Here is a 13,851-nt window from a genome sequence, read left to right on the forward strand (position 1 = left end):
AAAGGATCCCACACTTGCAAAAACAAAAACTCAAATTTTTGGCAATTGGAGTAATAAATGACAACTAATAGCTGATTAAAATATGGTGACATCCATTGAGTAGATATGATTGTTTTAAGCTTGAATATTTTCTAACAATAGTGAAAAAACAAAAAATGAATTGAGTGTGTATAAGCGCAACATCTACCTGCACACCTCCAACTTTAAAATAAAATTATGGTCAAATGAGAAAAATAGATTTCGCTTGAATATTGTTTTTTTTTAACCCACTAAATGCATTAAAAAAAGAAAACTCAAATAGAATAGAAATAGAATAGAAATAAGGTGATGGGCAATTCTATATCTAAGCTTGTCTGCTCCGTTTGTCCTTTCAGCTGGTGAGTGAGCAACAAGAGAGCCGGCCACTTCTCAGCCCTTCCATAGATGATTTCCTCTGTGAGACCAAATGTGATGGAGTTTCCCGACCAGTGACGTCCAACACAGCTGGTATGTTTCTGACCTGCAGCTTAAACTTGAGAATATTTTTTTACACCTTTTAATTGGCTGTTGAGTATTTGTTGTAAATTAATTGAGGAAAAGCCCATTTTGGGCTGCAAAGTGGTGCAGTGGTTAACACTCTGGCTTCATGGTGAGAAGGCCTTGGTTCAAATCTTGGCTGGGACCTTTCTTAACATCTCCCACAGACCAAAAACATGCAGCTTAGGTCAACAGGTGAATCTATATTGTTCTTGGGTGTGAATGTGAGTGTGTGGCTATGTGGAAAGACTTGTATGGGATTCCATTTATGCCAAAAGTATGTTTTTGTCTCAACGATCTATGTCTTTGGTTCATTATCTACTGTTTATGTCTTCTGTCTTCATTAAATCATCCTAATGAACACAGTTAAACTTTTTAAACAATTTCTTATTTTCTACTTCCAACCTGTAAAGAAAAGGGAGAGTTTTTTCTCTTTCTTACCCTTTGGGTCCTTGGTGATGTCAGTATTGTTACAATGTAATTGATGATGATGAAATATTTTAGAAGACTTTTACATAATGCTATTACCAGATTTTTTAAAGCTGTTCTTCAAAAAACTTTTAAAACTTCAACTTCAACAAAAATTATATTTTCCATGTTCTGTGGCAGCAAACTTTGATACAGTTTTGAGCGCAGTCAGCACCAGGCTTGACAAAGAAAAGAACTGTCCCACAGAAGATCTCTAATGACAAAGTACAGAAAACCACCTACAACCATACTAAAGAGTTCTCTGATGACATAGGGAAACAACCCTGGCAACGGTTACCAAGGACTTTTCTGTCGACAACACCTAATGACGTACGGAAATGAGAAGATCAAACCACAAGTACAAAGTTTTATATGGAAAACAAGCACAAACATCACAAAGCAATCATCAAAGGTAGCATGGACATGCTTGAGATATTTCTTAGTCGTATATAAACATGAACAATGTTCAATAAACTTGTTCAGTAGACATTGGACAGTGGACCATAGACAGAAACAATGAACCAAAGACAGACAGTGGACATAAAAAGATTTTTGGCACAAATGGAAGACCATAGAACTGGCGACCTGTGTAGGGTGTACTCCACCTCAAATAGTAGCAAGGACAGGCTCCAGCAGCCCCATGAACCTTAAAGGGATTCAGTGAGTTTGGAGGACAGACGAATAGATGATTTTTAAACTACATCCTACTGAAAACAAACCCATTGATGCCTGATTTTTTTTTTAATATGGATAAAAAATGCAAATATGGAAAAAAATTGCTTATGTTTTGCTTTCAAATAAGCAAGATTAAGTTAGATTTAGAGCAGAGGCAGTTTGATCGATGTCACAGGGTTAAAATTATACAAGACAATGTTTTCAGTCTTGTTCCTTTTGAGTAGTTAAAGAGATCTAAGAGCAGAAACTTTAATCAATTGGGAAATAAAATAAACTGCATATGGAGCTGATGTTATTCTTCATTTGAATTTCATCTACATATCCTCAGGAGATGAAAAATGAAGAGGCCAAACTAATAATTTGTTTCAAACTTGCCTTTTAAAATGTGCATTTGTATACAGCCCACGTTCACAACAACCTTTTTAACTTTGCAAAATAAATGAGCTAAACTTACTTCAACAGATGCCAAATGCCATCTTTCTTTCCACATGGATGGAGACCTGATCAATGAGCTTCACCGTCATTTTCATAACACTTGGCAGAACCTAACTGCAGTCAACATGTGTCTTCTGTGAACTTCCCACCCACTGGGCTGAATCATGAATAAGAGCGAAATAACGGGGGAAACCCCTGCTGCCTGTGCTGACAGTGTCTGTCAGCACAGACACTGCCTGAACACAACTTCTCATAAAAATAAGTTAAATGGAAAATGTTTTTACAAAATGTTTTGTTCTTGCTTAATATTTGGATGAAAATGAGCTGTTTTCTCTGTTCACACTCCAAAAAAAAATCCTAAAAATTCTGATTCAGTGTTTAGAAACTGTAGAAACATTTAACTGAAGCAATATTTTTCCCTTGGTGAAAAGAACGTCTGAATTCCTCCCTAAAAGCTGGATAGTTGGATCCTCTCTAAGGCTGCTTGTCTGAGTCATGGGACTGAGACTCCACATGCAGCTGTTTTGTCATTGTTTTAGCATGGTTGAAAGTCCCCCTATAGTTTATTTGGATTATAACAGTTTACATCTAGAATTTTGTGGTTTATGATGACATTCAATAACTAGAACCCTTGATTGCATAAGGGAACTAGACTGAATCCGACTGGCTCAAGAAGCCAAAATCATACAATCAGTTTTGTTCTGCTACAATTTTTAACATGCTCCTGCTAATCCTTTTTTTTATTATCTTTTTTTTTTCCTTTTTCTTTTTTTTTTTAACTTGTTCTGTCCAACAACTGAGCAAACAGATTAGAGCTGAAGGCCTTTTGTGTTGGATAGGTTTTACTATTACAAAAAGAGGTTATACAGTATATGTTCGGATAGCCAGAGTGTAAATTTGTATAAACCCCTTTTTGTTTTTATTTGTTTTTTATTTATTTGTTTCATTTAGTGTGTGTGGGGAGGGAGAGGGGAAGAATATGGGGGGGGGGGGATAAAAGGAAGAGAGTAGGAGAAAGTGGAGGATACAAGCGCTGATTTGAATAAGTTATTATTTTAAGCTGTGTATAATTATACCAGATCTGCTGAAAAGACAAATTTTACATCCAAAGGTGACACGAAGATGAGCAGAATATATCTGTCCATTGATACACTGTGGGTTAGAAGGAGGGATGAAACAGAGAGGGAGCAGTGTGCACGTGGGGGTGGAGATACATGCATGCTGCCGAAGTGAACCCTGTATTCATAAGGGGAACCAGATCCTTCCCAGCCCGCCTACCCACCCAGCCAGGCACGGAGGGGGCCCCCCCACTGTGCAAGGAGGGCCCAACGCAGGGCCCCGCCCCAGAAGAGTGCCAACAGCCCCAGAGGAGAACCTCATCACTACCCAGGAGTTCTGGGCATCCCCCCGCCCCAACCCCAGGTACGAGCCAGGACCCCCCAAGGGAGACCCGCCCCGCGCTCCAGGCAGCCACCCATCCTGCCCATGGTTAGTTCAGGAAGGAGCAAAGCAGGGGCCATCCGCCCCCGCCCAGGAGGAGGGCACCCAGGAGAAGAGGGGGTCCACAAGAGGTGTTGTAAACATGGCCCGACCAGGTTCGCCCACAGTTGGAAATTCGGCGAGGCCCAGAGCTCAGGGGCAAGGACCAGAACCCATACCACAGGGACTCGGACACCCCCCAGCCCAGTTGGGATGTTATCCCCGGTTCTTGGACTTGCCAGAGAGCTCAGGGATCCCTCTCCCTGCGTGGAGAGAGGGCCGCCGGGCCCAGGAAGACAGCACCCAGGGAACACGGCCGCCGTTGCCAAGGGCCCAGTACCCCCTACCAGGGATGGGGTAAGGGACAGATGGTCCAAGGTCCCACCTTGTGAAATGCGTGTGTGAGGGCGTGTGTGTGCATGTGTGGGTTTGTTTATGTTGGAATGCATATTTTGAGGAGTGAAGGGTGTGTGTACTAAGGGGGTGCAGTGAGAGGACATCTCCTGATTACTCACAGTGATGTCCCATCACCCTCCCCACCAAGGGGCCCTAAATGTCTACGGTGCAGTTAAAATTGGCAGGTAGGGCGCTAAAGGACATCTGCTGCTTGCTGGCAGTGATGTCCAAGCAACCCCCTTACCAAGGGCCCTACATGTCTAATGTGCAAATAAAACTGAGGGAGGGGGCCTATTCCATACAGCCACCATCGGAGGGGGACCACTGCCAAGTAGCTCCTCCCTCCAAGGTGCAACGCAGACTACACCAAACAGAGGCATGGAAAACTAAATGATAAATGATGATCAAGAATAGAGAAGAGAGGAAGGGTAGAAGTAGATGAGAAAAGAGGACAGAACCCCAGTGCACCATAGTTACCCCAGCTTCAACTTCTAGCAGCCTTTTAAAACAAATAGTTATTGTTATTAAGTTTAATTTAAACACATTAACATTAAGTTAAATAATCTCTGAATACAAGCTAGTCTGATAATAAGCCTGTCCAAAGAGGAATGTTTTCAGTCTAACTTTGAATGTAGAAACTGAATCGGCCTCTTACATGAGCTGGGAGCTTATTCCATAAAACAGGGGCTTGGTGGACATTTTTGCAGCTAGCAGGTGTGTTGATAACATTTGAGTGTGTGTGAGGACAGGCCCCGCCCTTTTTGTACTACATTTGAACCTTACCGTAATGATAACAACCAGTAAACTTGTTGCTTTATGCTGCTTCATGGTCTTATCCCCCACCCCCTCCTATTATCACCCTCTTAGCCCCCCCCCCCCCCCCCCCCTCTCTAACGTCCCTCTCTCTTCTTCCCTTCTTTCCTTTTCCGTCCAGTCCAACACCAAAGATTTTCAAACATGGTTGAAATGAATAAAGTTTGGCCTCAATTACAAAAGGGGTTTATTCAGTCATGCCTTTGTTTTGTCTGAAGATTAATAACCCCTATTGTTAAAGTAAAATATGTCCAACACAAGAGGCCTTCAGCTCTCATCTGCCTGCCCAGCTGTTGGACAGGAGAAGTTAAAAAAAATAAAAAAGGATTAAAAATGCAACCAACTGTCAATGTGTTCCCACAAGTTGTTTAATAGTATTTTCATAAGAATATGTGACAGTAACATTTTTTTTTTTAGCTATAAGTGTAATAATTTGAGACTTGACTTTGATTTGTCAGAAACGTTGGATTCGACTTGTAATTGAATGCAAAGACTTGCACAGGATGGATGGACTTGTAAGCATCTCTGATGCATTGACTCACTCATCCATATATCCTCAAAGCTTTTAAGGCTCAAATATTTGTCAGTTCAGCACAGAGTCTCGCGTTTATGGTAGAAGAGTGAACCACAGTTTACTATGAAGAGCAACATTTATCAGTCACTTGCTGTAATTGCCAAAAATATGTCTTAATTTTTAATCTGAAAAGTAAAACATTTACTTTATCACTTCATTGCATTACATTATGGGTCCTTGATGAATAATTGTTTAACACAAATTAGGCATCTCCTGTGTATCGACAAGTAAAAGTCTGGGTACAGCTGATTTTCAAAAGCCTCTCCTTAAAAAAAGTCTGCCCAGGGGAACAAAAATAGTACATGTTGTCAAAAAATAATAAATAAATGAAGGACATTCCTAAAACAAATATTACAGACCACAATCATGAAATCTTAAAGATGACCCTGTTGAAGAATTCCTCAGAAGGTAGTTTCTATTGGTGCATATGATGTGGAGCAAAACCACAATGTTGCTTAAAAGCATGTGGCGCTCTCTGCTTTTAATCTGAAGCATTCTAGCATACTGATTTAGGAATTTGAAGTGTATGTCTTTGAGTTTTCAGTACTGTCTGGTCCTCACTTACTCCTTATTTCATTTCTAATAGAATGTACTGTCTAGAATGTGAGTAACAAGACATCTTCTAAATGTTAAGGCTAGACAGACAGGACGAAACGTAGGAGCCAGAAGATACTCAAAGAAAGTAGATCCAATATATTTAATAATTAAAAGTACAACCAACCTGTCCAGAAACCAAAGCAGCAATTTAAAAACGAATTGAAATCTAACCAAAGACACAGATCCAATCATATTTTGATCTATTGTAAAAACATTCACAATGGTCGTTTAATTATGATCATGTCTTTTTTTAGCCAAAAAATCTGAAATCTGCCTCAGAGTTGTGGGCGGGATCATTGGTATGGAGCAAGCCTGCCACCATTTCCCATCATCTCTTTGTGTACACTCTCTCCTGCTAGCTGAAAGCCCCTTATACCCCATTAGCAGTGCAACAAAATTGGCGACTAATATTGGACTATGCAGCCGTTCAGTTTTGATTGAGATTGTCTGCAAATGGATGCATCGGTATAGAGCGAAGCAAGGAGCTTGTGGCCCGCCAATTGTAGCACCTACCTCACTGCTACAAGCTTCTGAATTTTGTTGTCTTCACCAGTTTCGTGATTTGAAAGACATTGTTGTGACTAAAAAAATGTTGTTGACTGAATAGAATCCAAATTTGGCTGTGGTATGAACAATTCAGACTTAACTTAGAATTTAGCTGAATTACTATCGCCATGTACTGCAACATCAGGGTGAAAATGAAAAACAAACTTCCAAAAACACTTATTTCCCATATCTCCCCCAAAATCCTATTATGTCAAGGAGGTGCAGAGTGACAAACACTTATGACATCTGTGCCTTTTCATGTCGAGCCTGTGCTCCTTTCATTGACGTGGAAACTGTTCATTCAAACACCCTCATGAGAGTGCTTCCTTTGATTTGCAATTGTGGATGTCATCTGAAGTGCACAACGCATAGAAGATGAACATATTCTCTTATCATGATGAGTTTCAGTCAACAAACGCTCAGTTGGTTTTCCTGAAGCAGCAGCACGCCAATTATGTCGAAAAGTGCTTGCAGGTTTGAGCGTTCCCAGTCCAAGAAACACAGCAAGGGTCCCTGGAGATGAGTGATCGACTATATGATTTTGTGAGTAATCAGTGTATAATTGAACTGTTTTATCAGAGTTCCAGCACTTAACCTACATTTTCCTGCAACATGTTGTTTTAATACCCATTAAATTCCAGCAAACAAACAGAATTTTTAAAGATTTTTTAAAAACTGGTCATGTTAGATACACTGACAGGATAGTCTTTACCTTCGAGCAACACACTTAAAGATATTAACCTCTAAGGATATTTGTTGTTTTTTATATGAAACTGATACTTAAACTATAGATTGAGGTTTATATTGGCTATTAGGAACGAACATTCCAAAAATACAAAAGCAATTAAGTAAAGCAAGTGTTACTACAGACATAGGTCTGTGAAGACTTTCAATTTAATGCAGTTATGGCCTTTTAATTCCAGTTGCTCTGGAACAGAGCAGAACAGAACATAGCTAGAATCACATAACATCCTTGTAGTTTTTTGCTCAAATGTATGAAAAGCAGTTGCTGACCGTGCATTACACACCTGGGCCTTTAGTAGTGCAACGTTTGAATCACTCAACCCGTCATTATAAAATTTTAAGCCTCTAAATAAACGGTAAACAAATCTCATCAACTACAGCCTGCAAAAAACATTGAAAACAACCACATAAATATGAAATATTATGCATTATGATATTTATCATTTCATTCATCAAAAAATGTGATTATTTGAAAACAAAATCATTTCGATCATCCTGTCATGTAGATTTTCGCACTTCAGTTCCCTCAAGAAGTCCTTTTCTATTGCCATCAAGCCCAGTGCTGAGAGTCGAGTCTGTCCAGTTGTCTTTCTGTGTAGGTTTTCATTCGCTTTAGAGCCGAAAAAGTCCGCTCGACAAACGCAATGGACACAGGGATGGTCACCAGCAAACACACAAATCTGTACGACTGTTTCATGATCTCACACATGATCTCACTCTCCACTGGCTGCCAGTTCATTTGAAAAGTAATTTTTAGGAATTTAGTTTTTACTTTTAGAGCTCTGCATGGTCAAGCTCCTAAAATCTTCTGATGCTTTTGGATCATCAGGTTTGATTGAGGTTTGTGAGGCTTTTAAAACCCACCTGAAGACATTTTTATGTCAGCAGACTTTTAGCTATGTGTAGGTTTATGTTGGCAAGATTTTGTAATGTATTAGTTTTATATTTAACACATTTTTTCTTGTTTTATCCTACTTTTATAAAGTTTATGACCCAGTTGTTAAACACTTGACATTTGTTCTGGGAAAAGAGACCAATAAACTTTGCTTTGCTTTCTTGGACTTGATTTATTGCACAGAGCTTGCTAATCAAATCAAATCAAACTCTATAAAAAGCAATTTTCATGCACAGCTCAAAGTGCTTAAGAACATTAAGATATTTTATTGTTATACTTTTCATAAACAGAGTCATACTGCATATTAACTTTGTATTAGATAAACAGTGTATTTATGCTGGATTTGTCATTACAGTAAGTATCTGCAATGACCTCTTCTTTAATCTGTCTGCAGTTTTGTCTTCAACACTGGATCTGCTGGATCTCAGCGAACCTGGTGAAAGGAAGAACAGCAAAGACAGGAATAGCCTCTTGTCTTCCCGGTGTGACGGGCAGAAGAACAATTCACACAAGAAAAAGACGGATGAGACGGAGCTGATTCAGGTGGAGGTGGAACAAACAGGATCAAGCATGCGAACCACAGAGAGGCGATCGCTGGATTCAGGTGTTTCACCAATTTCTTTCTAATGAAACAACATAATCATAATAATAACAATATTAGCAGGTATTAGCCACACTATAATTACAGGTTAAGCCATTCATCTTAATGGTTTTGTCAGGTAAAATCTTTTCTAAACCCAGTTTTTATGCTCTCCCACCTCATACTTCACTCCATTCTCCAGGAACTGACTGACACAAATGTAAAAAAAAAAACTGTGCCAGCTATATGACTGAGAACAGCAGTGTCTAATTACAAAGATTCAGCCCCTGCATCTTTAAATATAACCATTTTGATTTGATTATTTAACCACTTATGCCTACTGATGCAAATATGCATCAAACCACTTCAGCTCAAATTACGTTAATTTAGCATCTACTTAAACACTTTTTGCTTCTGCATTGGTTATTAAGGTGTAAGTGTTTTGTAGATGACTTTTGTCAAAAGTTAGAGCTCTGTCTCCCCCTTTGGTCACCAGCAGGATCCGTCTCCAGAGTTTAAGTGCACTTCATCTCCCAGCAACCCATGCTACAGTTTCTGGATCCCACACCCCTGACTTTCATTTGCAATCACTCACAGTATAGTTAAGCACTGGACTGAGCCTCACTCAGTGTGAAGGATTGTTTGTGCCACTCTGCATGCACGAGACTCAAGAACTCTCTCTTCCCTCTGCCATCAGACTCCTTAACAGCTGACAGGAGTCTGAAACAACAAACTGCACCTTTGCACATGCTCATTGTTCGCTACTGTTATTATCACATTTGCACATTTGCACTTTTAGAATTGCTACTCGACATCTTATGTTTTTATGTATATGTTGTGTGTGAATTGTTTCAGTTTCCTCTATACTTTTTGGCATTCGGAGCAAACAGCGAAGAAAGAATTTCATTGTGCAGGGAAACCTGTTTCTTTACTGTGCACATGATAATAAACCCTTTGAATCTTTGAATCTTACCGAGCGTTGTAATCTGGTATTCCGATCTTCTGATATCCTGACACTTGTTTTGTCTCTGACTCCGTTTGCCTGACGCCTACCTCGAATATCGCCTGGATCGTGACTCCTGTTTCTTCCCTGATGCTCTCATGACCGTTGCTATGCTCGACCCCTTCCTGCCTGACCCTGATTTAGCTTTGTGGACTTAGAACTGTGCAAATAAACCTGCTGCATTTGGAACCAGACGTCTGCCCCTTCTTGTGACAACTTTCCTGGCATCACTGTCAGAACTTCTTGTGTTTTTGTGGACCGTCTTTCTAACTTTTAATGAAGAAATTATCATAATTATTTCCACTAGTTTTGTATTTTCTCAAAATACCTACTCCAGTAGCACCGTTTTCTTTTAGTGTCATAAAGCACTTTAATTTGTCATCCAGCTGCCTCTACAATTTGCTCCTCATTTAACCCTTGTGCTATCCTAGGCACTTTAACATTGGGAGTTGGGTCATCTAGACCCACTAGACTGTGCGCTGAACCTTTTTTCTTCAATGATTTGTGATCTTCACTGGTGTCCATGGATTACATGAAATCTTTCCACCTTTATCCACCTTTGTCATGGTAGGGAGAACACGTCAATGTAAGGGTGGGGTCATCTAAGATAGCACAAGGGTTAAACCCAAATTAAAAAGTCTATTCCTTTAACTTTGTTTTTCATGAAATACATAAAGCATTACATTAACCAAAAAAAACGCATTTCAGTATGTATGTTTAAAGTTCAGGTTTATGTTTTTTTTTTAATGTAGAGATCCAAAAAAGAAACATTTTCATTCCATGTTTCAATTTTGTAAATCTGGATTTTTCTCTATCATTCATCGTTGTTTCTTTCTTTTGTCACATTATTGTCACCAGTTGGATCATTAGATAAATGGGAAGAGCTGAATCCCATCCCTGAGAAAAATGGCAACAGAAAGTGGAAGTTGGAAAGACGGCGTTCCTCTAAAAATTCCTCTAATGAGTTTCTTTGGTAAGTTCTGACCTTTTATAGAAACCATTTATTTTCATATTATTTGTTATTTTCATCAGTAAAATATTTCTACCAACAGGCTTTGTGTACAACATTTTGTTGTTTTTCTAAAGTACCATTTCTCAGCTTCTTCTCACTCCAGATCTTAAATTATCTTAGTTTATTTCAGTTTATGGTTTTGGCTCAAGGCCCCCCAATGTGCTGTTTCATACTTTAAGTTTCCTGAGATTTTTTTTGTATGGTTTTATTGGACAAAAGACAATTTTCTATTTCCCCAATGCTGCCATTTCATTCCGAAATTCAAAATACAGTGTAAAGATGCAAAAACTGGCATAAAACATTTATCCACAAAATATACCTGTTGAAGTATTTATCAGTAAAGCAGAGCGGAGAAACGATTGGTTCCACTGCAAGTCAATGAATTAGCATTCTATTTTATTTATTTATTTATTTTTCAATTTGTTTATCATCTCAAAGGGAGCTCTATTCCCACTGGTGAACACTTAAAACATATATAAATAACTTTTACGCAATTTAAAAAATATATAACATATATAAGCAATAACATTTTTTACAATTTAGGCTACAAGAACATATTTGAACTTGTAATGAATCACCATTTCATTTATTTTTTGTTCTTTATAGATGGAAATTTTGAAAAAGTCAAAACATGCATCTTTACAGAAATTTGTTTTTATCATGTACATTCAGGCCAATTCCAAATTCTTCCCCCACTGCTTCTCCCTACCCCTCCAATTGTAGGGGCGTTTAATCCGTCTTTTTAGGGCTAACCCTCGCAAGGGTGTTCCGCCTCGCGCTGCTCCTTGGAGAAGCGCTTTTCTTCACATGGGTGTGCTCTGATGCACAGAGGTTTACATTTAGATGGAGGTAAAGATTTTTTGTTGTAGCATGACCTTTTTAAAGTTGTAAAACTATTTTCCGAGCACTAGCAGCTCTACACTAACGCAGCTGACTGTTGATGACGTTATCAAGTGGGAAAAACGTCCAAATTCAAAGACATTATTTTTCCATAACTCTCCATTTGGAGGACTTAATGTAGGGCTAGGGGAAGAATTCGGATTGATTTTTATTGTTTTATGGATAATTTGATGCATTGTATTGTAAGAAAACGTTTCTGTCCTCTCCATAAGGTCCATAGATTGCAAAACCCAAATAGACTCATCAAATAAGAACACCTTGGAAGCGAATGCCAAAGTCGAGCCAGAGTCCGCCCTTGCATCACAAGTAAGTGTTGTTTGTAACAGTATCAGGAGCCGGTAATCCTGGCGTGATCTCTGTCTGCACTTGAAGTCTTTTAAAGTGCAAGAATACATATCTCAAATATGTTTTTCAAGCACTGTGATCAATGGTACCCTAATTATATTAACTCCATTACACTATGACTATAACACCCGCATGTTAATGCTGTCTGAATACTCAAGTTTGTATACCCTGTTGTGTTGTTGTTAACCCACCGTTTTGTCCTAATGCCTACAATTCTTCCATTTCAGCTCAACAGGCAGTATATTAGTGGAAGACATGTAAGCCTCCCTATGCATCCTTTCATATAAGAATGAAAGATTTATACACTTACACCAGCTCAACAGTATCACATCTCACTGATTTTTGTTTCAAATATATAAAAATATTTTCTGCTGAAACCAGAAGACTTAAAGCCCCAAAATGTATCATTTGTGGTGCTTCAAAATTCAAGTTTGAAGTATTTTTCTGCTTTGGTAATGCATATTTGTTGCTCTGCAATTTCGTTTTATTTTAACAAGAACAAACTTAATAAGTAATGGATCTCACCATCCAATATAAGTGTTCATCACCTTTTCATCATTCTAATTTATTATAGATTCTAGATTGAAAGATCACCATCCAAAATGGCAGACAAACACAGGACTTGTCTGTTTCCCCAGCGAGTTAAATAATAACTTGACGACATGTGGCTTATACCACACACAAACACACACCAACACAAAATGCATGCAAAGAGGAGACATGTCTTGCATGATATTTTCATACTGTCGACTAACAGAAACTGGAGTAAAACTTTAAACTTTAAAGGAAAAATCCACCCCAATGATCTGGTAAATTCTCATACCTGACAGAAATGCTACTTACAACTACTTAAAATTTTTATAAATAAAATGTGACCAAAAATTTAGTGGGGTACCATTAGGTAAGATTGAAGGCTATTTTTTAAAAGGTATTATTTAAATCATGACTTTATTAAGACTACGGTAACATGCCACCGCTAGGCGACCTGAGTGCAAGTTTTTCAGCAAAATCGGCAGGCGACAGTAGTATTTTTACACATTGGTCAGTGTTTTTACCCGGGCACATTTGGAGGTTGCGCGGTGGCAGTCCAGCGGCAGGCCGGTGGCAAGAAAACAGCATCGCGATAACTGACTGCAGGGTCTCCAAGGTCACCAAAATCATCTTTTGACTGGCCGATTTCAGACTGCCACCCTCCAGCCCACCCCCACCCCATGCCCCCATGCTGCCATACCACTGCCACCGTTCAGTTGTTAGAAATCGTATGGGGACAGTGTGGGCACTCGACGAGGGATGTTGACATGTTGACATTAATCTGGCGATCCCTGCCACTGTGGGCCCTGCTTTTAGATGGGGAGACGGCATTGATGCTACACAAAACTCATGGCATTCATAGCACCCAGGGATTTTGAGACCTGGGTATTCAAAAGTTGTGGTTGATGCAGAGAAGAATATAAAGAAAACTGAACATTGTGCTTACTGCGCTACTCATAGAAGAAGAGTAACACACAAAAGAAGGGCGAAAAAGAAGAAGTTGTTGGGTGAGGCCGTGGTTGCGGTGCAGTGTTGCTCGGACAGTGTATAGACTGTTTATATTCCACTGTTGCCACCGATACTGGGGGGGTGGCAACTGGTGGCTTCTAATATTTACTGCTGTTATGTTAGATCACCAGAAAAGGAAAGGCATAAGAGATCAATCTCTACTTTAAAGGCCTATTATTGATTTATTGAGCTAAAGCCCGATTCAGATTGATTAATCAGCCCTATGTGTGAATGTAGCATAAGCCCTAAAATGGGTGAAAAGTTTTAGTGGTGCTGCCATAGTTGGTGACTAAAATAGTTGCTTTGATGCAAGGTTTGATTTTCTCTATTAATC

The 13,851-nt window shown here is 39.2% G+C and overlaps 1 protein-coding gene across 3 annotated transcripts in view; it reads left to right on the plus strand.

The window, feature by feature from the left end:
- Positions 1-13,851, plus strand: part of pex5la (peroxisomal biogenesis factor 5-like a) — a 94,942-nt gene that overhangs the window by 48,091 nt on the left and 33,000 nt on the right. For 2 of the 3 annotated variants that reach the window (XM_023954138.2, XM_023954140.2), the window contains 5 exons: positions 375-486; positions 8,533-8,742; positions 10,580-10,694; positions 11,846-11,939; positions 12,206-12,235. In XM_023954138.2, the coding sequence (XP_023809906.1) occupies positions 375-486; positions 8,533-8,742; positions 10,580-10,694; positions 11,846-11,939; positions 12,206-12,235 (561 nt within the window). The remainder of the gene's footprint in view (positions 1-374; positions 487-8,532; positions 8,743-10,579; positions 10,695-11,845; positions 11,940-12,205; positions 12,236-13,851) is intronic. The other variant, XM_023954139.2, reaches the window with a different exon arrangement.

The sequence above is a fragment of the Oryzias latipes genome, chromosome 4 (assembly GCF_053564925.1).
Source record: "Oryzias latipes strain Hd-rR chromosome 4, Olatipes_Hd-rR_3.1".
Classification (NCBI taxonomy): Eukaryota; Metazoa; Chordata; class Actinopteri; order Beloniformes; family Adrianichthyidae; genus Oryzias; species Oryzias latipes.